This window comes from Lupinus angustifolius, unplaced genomic scaffold, assembly GCF_001865875.1.
Source record: "Lupinus angustifolius cultivar Tanjil unplaced genomic scaffold, LupAngTanjil_v1.0 Scaffold_102_10, whole genome shotgun sequence".
Taxonomy (NCBI): domain Eukaryota; kingdom Viridiplantae; phylum Streptophyta; class Magnoliopsida; order Fabales; family Fabaceae; genus Lupinus; species Lupinus angustifolius.
In genome coordinates this window covers 143,276-154,461 of record NW_017724719.1, presented here as the reverse complement: position 1 = coordinate 154,461, position 11,186 = coordinate 143,276, and the positions used below count along the sequence as shown (strand labels likewise).

Here is an 11,186-nt window from a genome sequence, read left to right as displayed (position 1 = left end):
TTCGTCCTTTTTCAAGAGTTTACCCAACTCTATGTCTTTCTTCTAAAGTTCTCTATTGATGAAGATTCAGTCCCCGTTGGTATATAAAAAGAGCAAAAAATGGAAGAAAAATTATGTTTATCAACTAAGTCAAATATACATAATGTTCGACATCTATTTCACTGAGTCAATTGGGTCACTAATGGTCGCGTTGAGTGCTGTGTTAATCCGCTAATAGTGCATTGACGTAGATGATAGAATAAAAGGTAACCCAAAACAAACATAAGCTCGTTAAACAACTCACTGCACAAACCCAAATCACATCTCTATCTAATTTTAGTGTTAGACTTCACAAAAGCAAATAAAACTATGATTACTATAAACTTTTTAGTCATCATGTGGATTTAGTTTGGTTTTGTACCAAACCAACATTTTATTTATGTTTACTTATTTATATATATATATATATATATTATTATTATTGTGTATTAAAAATAATTTTTTTTATCACTCTTCTCCTACACTTATTTGTACATGCCATTTTTCTATCTAACGTTTTTCTCTTCCTTTTCCTGTTACATCTCATCAACTTCTTTTTTTGTCTCTTCTTCACACTATGCTACTTACATCGAAAAAAAAGTTTTTTTTTCAAATATTTATTTAGAAAGAGATATTATTTTCTCTCTCATTTTCTTAAATACTCTTTCTTAAATCATGGTAAAAAAATTGTCTAAAAATGGATCTAACTAGACACTCCCATTATTTAATTTTAAGTTATACACAATAAAATTATATTCAATTTCTATTTTTTATGTGCTAATTGATATTTTTTTATGAAAAAATATATTTTGATGAATGATTTTGAGACTATCACCTAAAGGGCCCGTTCACACTAATAACTAACTTTTCAAAGATATATATATGATGTCTCACAATTTGTGTCATTTCATGTGTCAAGAATTTGTGACTGGAGTAACATAAGTTCATACCACATGGAGTGACACAAACTATAAGATAGCAGATCTGCTCCACTTATCAAAGAGGCAGTCACATGTAATTCTATTCAACTCTTCCACAATCAAAATCCTCACCCCACCTTCATCACCTTTTCATCCCACCGATCAATAACAACCGTCCAATCTCTCACCCTCCACAAATCCAAAATTTAAAAAAACTTCTGTAGATGTTAAAATGTATCATTTCTTATTATTGATATAAAAATAATTGATTATTAAATTTTTAATTTAAATATATTTTTCAACCAATCATGAGTATTGACGCATGAAGTGACACATTTTTGTAAGACAACAATGTGCTCTCATATTTGAAGATTTTTTAATATAAATAAAGGTATCTCTTCACCGTACAGAACTAATATTTTTTTAAATGTGTAACTTCCCTACAAACAAGTGATCCTCCTAGAAATAGAATACTTTAACTTTTAGTCTATCTAATATTCAACAAAAAAAAAAAATTTAACATATCATATTTTAAAATAAATATATTTATATTTTTTTTGTTATCATTTAAGATTAAGTTTCATTTAGAAATATTTTTTTTACCTATTATTGTGATTTTATTAATTATTTCTACCATACAAAGTGATTCTATTTCAAAATAACGTGCAAGCATAAAACATCACAGTCCATGCCACAATCACACGATCCTCGCTACACCAACACACACGCTATCACACCCTTCCAAAGATTAACCTTTATCAGATATTCAGATTCTTCCTTATTCTTCTTATTCTCAGTTCTCACTCTTCCAACGCGCAATCCTCGTGAGCCCATTAAACTCGGGTTTAAATCCCCTGTGACGCACTCAAAACACACACATTATTCCAACTACATCGTTGCCGGAGATGGCTTCCGACGGAGTAACATCGGCGGCGACGAGCCGGAGGAAACCGTCGTGGAGGGAGAGAGAGAACAACAGAAGAAGAGAGAGGAGGAGAAGAGCGATTGCTGCGAAGATATTCGCTGGTCTTCGAGCTCAGGGGAACTTTAATTTGCCAAAGCATTGTGATAACAATGAAGTTCTGAAAGCTCTTTGTGAAGAAGCTGGTTGGAAAGTCGAAGAAGACGGAACTACTTATCGCAAGGTAAATCAAAATAAATTGAATCATACTTGAATTGCGTTTGGATCTTACTTTTTATTAGATTTTGTTTCTTGATCTGAATTCACTGTTCAATCAAAACGGTTTGTTTTAAGTGCGAGATCAAGCTTGTTTCTAGTTTCGTTATCATTTTTACTTGCATTATGATTTGCTTGATGTAGTAGTAAGTATAGTATCTATTATTATTATATGGAATGAATCTGTGTATGTGATTTTCAGGCACTTTGATTTTGATTTCTTCATTTTATTTATTTATATATTCTTACTAATTATGCTTCTAACTTCCAGCATTTATGCTTCATTTTCTAACTTAATTATCTGACTCATATGCTTAGTTTTGGAAAAATGCTAAGTGGCAATCATTCTGAATTTCTTTGTCAGGTTAATTATTTATTATGCTTTTAATTAACTATCCCTCTAGAGCCAGTTTGGTTAGGGTTTTTGTTGTGAGAACAAATGTCACTTTCGAGTTTATAAGTGTGTTTGTTTAGGCTCTACCATAAATGCTTATTTATATAAAAAGTTTGTAGCATTAGCTCCTCACAAAACAGTTTCTTCCATTACTTTTTGTACAATAACTGTTTTGAGAATTCCAAACAAATCAACCCTTATGATACATTGGAATCAGGAAGCAAAGTAGTTAATATGAAATGAGACTTTTTAAAAGCTAATTACTTTGGTTTTGTTTGTGTAATCAGATTTTGAAAAATGTAGTTCGCCGAAAAATAAGATTCACCAAAAAATGCATGTAATAAGTGTTTGTCTTTATTTTAAGAAAAGATAAGTGATTTCATAACATGCCTTATTGATAATCTCTTATGTTGGTTTACTGAAATTAGAATCAAACTTTGATGCTCAAATTGTAAAAGAATAGGCATACTATGGTATCTCATTTTTTACTTTTTAATTTTGATAATCTGTTTGTTACTAAAATGTGTTTTTGGCTATGATTGTTATGAATAGGGTTGCAAGCCTCCTCTGGCCAATGCTGCAAGCACCTCCACAAGAAACACTCCCTTCTCTTCACAAAATCCAAGTTCTATGTCTTCATCTTTTCCCAGCCCAATTCCGTCCTACCAAGTCAGCCCTTCTTCTTCCTCCTTCCCAAGTCCTTTCCGTTTCGGTGGAGACAATACACCAAGCTTCTTTCCATACATGCGCAATGACATTCCAGCATCACTCACTCCTTTGAGAATATCAAACAGTGCCCCTGTAACACCACCTATCTCCTCGCCAACATCAACAAATCCTAAACCAATTCCAACATGGGAGTCTGTTGCCAAACAATCAATGGCCTCCTTCAACTACCCTTACTTTGCAGCTTCTGCCCCTGCTAGCCCTACACACCGTCACCTTTATACCCCATCCACTATACCAGAATGTGATGAGTCTGACACTTCCACCACTGAGTCAGGACAGTGGCTGAAATTCCAAGCATTTGCACCCTCTGTGTCTGCGATGCCAACCTCTCCGACCTTTAATCTTATTAAACCTGTAACTCAGCACAGTGTACCTGGTAACTCAATCCAAGAGATAAGAAGTTCTGAAGAAAAGTTTGGGGTACAGGTAAAGCCTTGGGTTGGGGAAAGAATTCATGAAGTAGGATTGGATGATTTGGAACTCACACTTGGAAGCGGGAAGGCACGGGGTTAGGTTGCTACCAAAATTGTATCAGGTGGGTTATATGTGAGGATGAGACCACAAGTTGTTAGTTGATTTTTCATTCAATCTGTTGTCAAAGCTCAATATAAGAACTATCTTGTCCAGCTCTGTCAGTGCAAGCAGCATGTGTGGACTGTGGAATCAGACCTATTATTCTTAAATGGATGTCTCAGATGTCATGAGCATTTTAGGTACAAAATCATGTGTTTCCATGCCTTAGTAAAACATAGAAATGATAATGTCACCTCCCCTTCACTTAGTGATTAAGATGCCAATCATCCAGAAAATCTCATCAGGCATCAGTATTAGATACTGTGTGTGATATGTATAAGAAATTTTAGGATTTGTTAAGGTTATTATTGTCTTTGTCAAAAATTAAGAAGATTATATTATTTGTTGATGTCAGACCTGTGATTATATCATTATTCTTTAATGTCCTTGTTCTGTGTATCAGACAGTTCATATGTTATTATAATTTATACCATCAGCTTATGTAGTGAGCTCAAAGTGAATTGTCCCTAGTTTAATCTTTCTACCATATTGACCCCTTACAACTAAATGAGCCCTAAGCAGTATGATAAATGATTTTTAATATAAAAATAAATTATAATCCTCAAACTGATGAGGCGATGTGGCAAAATTGTGGTGTGATTTTCTGTTTGGTGGATTGTATAATATGTATGAATTGTGCAGGTGTGGGTTTCTTCAGAAAGAAATGTGAGCTTCCATTGCGGTGCATTGAGGGTTACTGTTATATTTGTGCTTATAGTTTGATAATTGGGTATTTTGTATGCATTTGTCAGTGATTACTTTGTTTCTTGGTAAGTTTCGGTAGTGGCTTTTCATGGTTGGTGAGGATAGCTTGGTAGCCTGCTTCTTTGCTTGTCTCCTCAAATGTTTTTCTCTTTGCTACACCAACATAATCTAGCAGAAGCTCTAGGATTCGTATATTTAATAGCCAATTATGATAATTGATACATCCTTTTGGCGAGTACCAAATGCAGATGTTGTTGGATATCTGTAATGAAGAACAGAGGATGCAGATCCTCTTGGTAAATAAAGAGCGGAAGCAACTTGCCAGAATCTCTTTAAACACTCATGCGTAGTGGTGCAACTTGTGCAAGTATTGCAATATTTTATAATGTTGATTTTGATATTAATTTTCTTTTTGCTTGTTTGCACTCATGTGGTACTGAAGCTGATCGAGACTCCCAAATCTAGACGACATTTGATTAATTGAGTTTGCATCACCTGTTGAACTAATACTCTTGACTGATACCAAAGATCTTAATGAAATCATGTTTCTTTTATAGGCGAAGTTTTTGACTGGGGGATGAGAAAATATCAACCTCATGTGGTTTTGCATTGTTTGCAAATTATTGCAATGCCTGAGGAATAAGGATGAAAAGGTACAATTCCACCTTTCTCAATGCACCTTATTTATATAGATTCTTTTGGTAAGGCCATAAGTATATAGATTTGGATGATAACCTTGTGCTTGATGTCCATATGGGTGAAAAGAAATCCGTATGCTTAAATATCATAATTACTCAGTCTCATCACCTAAATCTGTTTTCTTTTTGCTCCTTTATACCAAAGTGGTACTAAAGTATGTCACTATTTCCACTTTCCACTCTTGAGATCCTAAAATATGTCTAGTTTTTGTATTTTCGGTGTACCAAAAAAATTAGCTTTAATTTCTGTGGCTTTGTTCACTTTTCTGGCCACTAGTCATTGTTATTTTCCTCTTCACATTTGCCTTCATCAAATAATGTTTTGATATTTCTAAGTTCGTCATTGAATCAGACTTATTCCTTTTACAAGTTTCTGGTTTTACCATCATCATTATCACCCAAATATCACCAATTTTATTGTTTGAAAATTAATCCCATGTTCTCTGTCACCGTTCCCAACTTGTTAGAGCCATTCCTTAGTCTGAGACTTGACCATTCCATTTTGAACAGTTGACTGAGCAATGTGAGTCGTTGGTTGAGCTCGTCGACAAACTTGATCCAGTTCTTTACATTCCCAACATGTTTCAAGGTTTTCGGGTGCTGTAAATTCAGTGGTTTTTTTTGCATTATAAGGCTTATAAATCATGTTTCAGGATAAATTTGAGGTAGATTTTGCACTTTGTTGTGCAATATTTGGGATGTAGCTAGGACATTTCTCTTTCCCATTTTGCTTATTTCAAGCCAAGAGATAGGTGAGCTTTAAAATACAAGGTATTATTTTGTTAGGAACATTACTATGTGTGAAGGAACACACTCCAGCTCGAGTTGTGAGCGCTGGTGGAGGACACCACTTAATAAAAACTTTGGACCTTCTGCAAAAACTAACCGCTGTAGCGAGCCAAGATCATATAAACAACCCTACACCAAAACCCGAAATTTCCCACTGATGACTGAAGTATACTTACAAATCAACTTAAAATGAACTTAGTAAAGTTCAATAGGTTCATAAATTGACACAATAATATAACATATTTATAAAATGTATTATATATATGAATATTAATAATCAGAATTTGAGTTGATGAGTAACGTTAACTAGTGAATCAAATAGTGAACTTTAATCATGTTGTGAAAAAATAGTTGTTTATATATGAGTCAAGTCTGAGTATCAAGTCAACTTTGAAAATACTTGTTTATAACTTAATATAGAGGTCATTTAAAAATAGTTGTTTATATAGTAGAGCCAACTTTTACTAATTTGAAGCTATAGATTTGTGACTAAGGGTTTGTTTGCGAGTTGAATTTTGGAGAGGAAGGAAAAGAAGGGAAAAACTTCAGAGCTTCAGAGCCATCTCATAAGTGTATTTCATGGCTTTCAAGACTTTCTTTTCCCTCCATTACCCTTTAAAAGCCAAAAAAACAAACCGACCATAATGGAACTTGGAGATAATATCTAGTCATTAGCCATCTTTCCCGCCATTTAAGAGAGATCCAAGGAATTGGTTAGTGATTTAAGACCATGCTAGATGCCCATAAAGACCAAGAGGTCAATTCTTGAGAGCAACACTTGTTGGGAGGGACAATCATATATCCCGAAAGAAATTAGTTTTTTACTTATAAAGTGATGGATACCCTTGGTAGTACCAAAAATATTATGTAGCTAATAGAGAAAAGAAAGAGGGACTAAGAAAGTCAACATAGATAATGAACTAAACTTCCTGCTACCAACAAACGCATAGATCAAATGGCAGAGATTATTCTAGCTTCACCAGAGATACTGAGTTTGAGCCTCTGGGAATGCAGAGGCATTTGGTAGAAAGAGCTTTGCCCGATAATGTCTTACCCGGCTCAGTCAGAACTGCCCTTTAGAACAACAAAAAACTTTCTTCCTGGTCAATACTAAACAGAACCATTGAAGAGAAATGCTCTTTCAATTCTTAAAGTAACATTGTTCTACAGATTAGTGACAAAAGACATAGTATTGCTTTAAAATTACAGTTACATTGTCGGATGCATTCCACTAAAATATTGATCTTATATATTCATAACTTTTCTCAAACAAGAGAAAGAAACAAAAAAATGTCAATGTAAAGCAATGGAAGTCTAGCCAGCTTTACTTAGATTTCAGTGTTGTGAGTTTAAATCGTTTAAACTGTAAAGCAATGGAAGTCCCCACTTAACCATATAACATTATAACACACAATTTTGAAGCTAATATACTTCTGTCAAAACTATGTAATTTGATGCAAGTCTAACCAGCTGCAAAATTGTCTCAATCAAAACATGTAAAGTATGATCAACTACAACAAATAATGATCAATTTATTTCTAAGTCTAGTACTAATTGTAACTAATAAAATAGATAAACAAGTACCTCTTTCTTTGGTATGTATTCCTAACATTTTTATTCTGGAAATTATTCATTGGAACATAAACACCTAAACCAAAACCGAACTGAGCAAGAAAAAACCACCAACTTCTGCTACCTCAACTCAACAAGAAAGCCAATTCTTATGAGTACTAATGAGTGCAGACAACAACCCAGAAGAAGCCATAAAAATAGGCTTCGAAAATGGTCCATTCCCTTCCAATATATCATCAACACACATAACCCCATCAGCAAAATCCTGAACAACTGAAAGAACCTTCATCAATTTCTTCTCCCTAATTTTTTTCAACCTTCCTTCTTCTTCTTTCCACCCAACCCCTCTCGTAACCGCTATCTCAATACTCGAATTCAAACACGCTTCTTCTTCAACAATCCCTCTCAAATCCCTCAATTTCATCGCAACGCTTCCGAAGTAACCAACAAATTCAGCCCAAGCACTAATCTTCTGCAGAACACGGTTATGTTTGCTATCAATCAACCCCGATTTGGCAAGCCACACAAATTGTTCAACAAAATAGTACACTCCTTCGCCACCATAAGCGATCAAGGGTAAGAGAAAATCGCGACTCGGAGAATTGGAATGGGAATGGGAAGAGTAATTGTGGAGAGAGTTTCGGAGAGCGTTGAGATCTTGAACGAATTTTCCGAGGCGGAAGGCTTTGCGGCTGACGCCGACGTTGGTGTCGAAGGATTTGAGGCGGTGGGAGAGGGTTGGGTTGGAATGAAGGAGAGAAGAAGCGAGGATGAGTTTTGTGGTGTAGCGAGAGATCTTGAGGAGTTTGTCTACGCCGTCGCGTTTGGCGAGGTAGGTTTCGAGTTGTTGGAGGAAGTCTCTGTCTTTGGTGGTGTTGGTTTTTTTTACCACCGTGGTTGTTGGTGGTGGTGGCGGCGGTGCTGAGGATTCGGAAGCCATTGGAGCTGTACTTCACAAGGGTGCGAATCCAGTAAGGACTAGTCTGAAAGATTGTTTATCTATATTTTTCAATAGAATGAACATTCCTTTAAACGATAATAAGTAGAAATTTGGAAATGGAAAGTGGTTTGTAACCTAATAGTTAGGTAAAGATTTTTATGAAACTAATATGTATTACCACTAATATTTAAATAAAATAAAGATAGGTTAATATAAAAACTCTTATTTTTCTCTTATTTTTTCGATAAATATTAGTAGATACTATTTATTGTGAATGAGACTTACCCATAACTTTATTTACTCTATTACTTAAACCGTTTGTTTAAGAATCGGACCACTTTTGACGCAATGTTCTATTATCATTTTATTTTAAAGAAAATAAAATAATCTATTTACACTTAAGTTAAGTTATATTAGTTACTTTCAATCTTATTCACTGATCGGATCAAATGAATGAAACTTAAAAATAATTTAAAATTCCTTTTTTCTTTCATCACTTAATTATATCACCTGTTTGGTCCGTTAAATTTAAAGAAATTAATGAATGATATCGAGTATAACTTAATTTATGTGATAATGAATCTCTAATATATATGCTATAGATTAAGAAGGAAAATATCTATAATAAAATATAGTAATAAAAAATAGGAATTTCCCTAAACAAACATATACTTTACTGTAATTAGGTAACTATTTATATTTATACTGTTTATAAAGCAAAATTCGATATAGCTATTATTATTGAGTAATTTCTACTTTCCTCTTTCTTCGCCTTTAAAAAAAAAAAAAAATTATATAATCTCATATAATGACGATAAAATATTAAGAGGAAAGAAAAGTTGCACAATATAAACTATGATCACATCTTCTATTTTATAATGTGTCACTATGTATCATGAGTTATGATTGGTCAGAAAAATATTTGATAATAAACTTTTAACTTAAATACATTTTTTAACCAATCATATACGCATAAAATAATACACATTAATTCAACTGCTCCTAAACAGACTTAGTATAAAAAAGATATTATAATTTTTTAAATAAAATATACAAAAATCAAATATTTAATATCATATAATAAGAATATAATTCTACATGTATACAATAACTATCAAGATGTCAAACTTTTACTTTCCACCTTGTACCATACTATAGTATTTATTTGATTGAGATATTATCATTTTACTAACGTTAATGATTATGGAAAGTGAGTAAAGAATTCAAGATTAAATCAATGTTATAAAATTCGGCTCGAACTCGTCGGTTCGACCAGTTCAACTATGAACCGAATATCTAATCAGTTTGAGTCTCTCATCGAATCAGTTTTGCATTAAATCGGATTGACTTGGTCAATTTAAAATGGTCGAATCAATTAAAAAAATAACCAAAATGATATTGTTTTTAGTGAAAATCAAGTATTTTTAATGTATTTGGAGTTATGTTTGTCATTTGTTAGTTTACATCTTAACAAAATCTTCATTGTTTAATTAAAATTTAAGTTTATTATATGTTTTTATTGTACTTAAAACATACTTCATAATATTATGAATTTTTTAGAATTTTAATCTTCATTGCTTGTCATGTTGTTACATAATATTATGACTTTTTTAGAATTTTGAATGCAAAACCAAGTTAACCGGTCCAACCACTGACCCATTGGTTGCACAAGTGACTCACTGACCCAGTACCTGATCGAGTCATTGATTGATCCGAGTTTAATAACACTAACTTAAATATGATTTTCTTCCTATTTTAGGTATGATTTTTTATTTTGGTTCATGTGTTTATTTTATTGTGTATTTGGTCTATTTATTCTGAATTGATTTTTTATTGTCATTTTAACTTGGATAGAAAATACTAATGTGTAAATACTTAGAAAACACAGACTAAATTCATTAAGTTTTAGTCCCTACAATTTATGATTTTTTTAATCCATGTGTTTTTTTATTATGTATTTTGTCATTTTCAAATTAGCATGTGCCATTGGATTTAGCGTGGACAATGGAAATTAACACCACCTTAAAAGAAATGGACTAAGTACCTAAAAATATAAAAACAAGGCTAAGATCAGACAAATGATTGGGTGCCTAAGGTTGAAGCAGGAAATCTAGTGTTCCAAGATGACTTAGCTGCTGACAAAACCATGTACAGACAAATGATTGGGTGCCTAAGGTATATTTGCAACACAAGACCTGACATTGTGTATGATGTAGGCCTGATTAGTAGATTTATGGAGGCACCAACAAGATGTCATCTCCTAGCAGCAAAATGATTGCTTAGATATATCAAAGAAACCATAGATTTTGGTCTGCTACTACCAAACAACTTCAGCAGCAACTTCAGTTATGATATGCTTGGTTTTAGTGATGCTGATTGGTGTGGAGATAAGCTTGACAGAAAAAACACAACAGGGTATCTGTTTATGCTTGACAACTCTCCACTCTCATGGTGCTCAAAGAAACAAGACGTGGTTGCCTTGTCCTCTTGTGAAGCAGAATACATAGCAGCATGTATGGCAACTTGTCAAAGCCTTTGGTTAGACACATTGCTGGTAGAACTGAAGCTAAAGAAAGAAGGTAGTGGCTCAGTATTAATGGTTGACAACAAATCAACCATACATCTTGCCAAGAATCCAGTGGCACATGGTCGTAGCAAACACATTGAGACA

At 33.4% G+C, this 11,186-nt stretch overlaps 2 protein-coding genes across 3 annotated transcripts; one reads left to right on the top strand and one right to left on the bottom strand.

Annotated features, from left to right (window-relative positions):
* The first annotated feature begins 1,643 nt into the window (after window positions 1-1,643).
* Window positions 1,644-4,319, top strand: LOC109339770 (protein BRASSINAZOLE-RESISTANT 1-like). 2 transcript variants are annotated; one of them, XR_002106712.1, is made up of 3 exons: window positions 1,644-2,083; window positions 3,062-3,836; window positions 3,878-4,319. XR_002106712.1 is itself a non-coding variant. In XM_019577285.1 (2 exons), the coding sequence occupies exons 1-2, from the start codon at window positions 1,844-1,846 to the stop codon at window positions 3,749-3,751; spliced, it is 930 nt and encodes a 309-aa protein (XP_019432830.1). In that variant the 5' UTR covers window positions 1,644-1,843; the 3' UTR covers window positions 3,752-4,319. The 2 variants fall into 2 exon arrangements, 1 of the variants encoding a protein (XP_019432830.1); XM_019577285.1 differs by having other exon boundaries at window positions 3,062-4,319.
* Window positions 4,320-7,235: 2,916 nt separating this feature from the next.
* Window positions 7,236-8,657, bottom strand: LOC109339771 (peroxisomal membrane protein 11A). Its single transcript, XM_019577287.1, has one exon. It carries the CDS (start codon window positions 8,513-8,515, stop codon window positions 7,706-7,708), a length of 810 nt encoding a protein of 269 aa, XP_019432832.1. The 5' UTR covers window positions 8,516-8,657; the 3' UTR covers window positions 7,236-7,705.
* Between the last annotated feature and the right edge of the window lie 2,529 nt (window positions 8,658-11,186).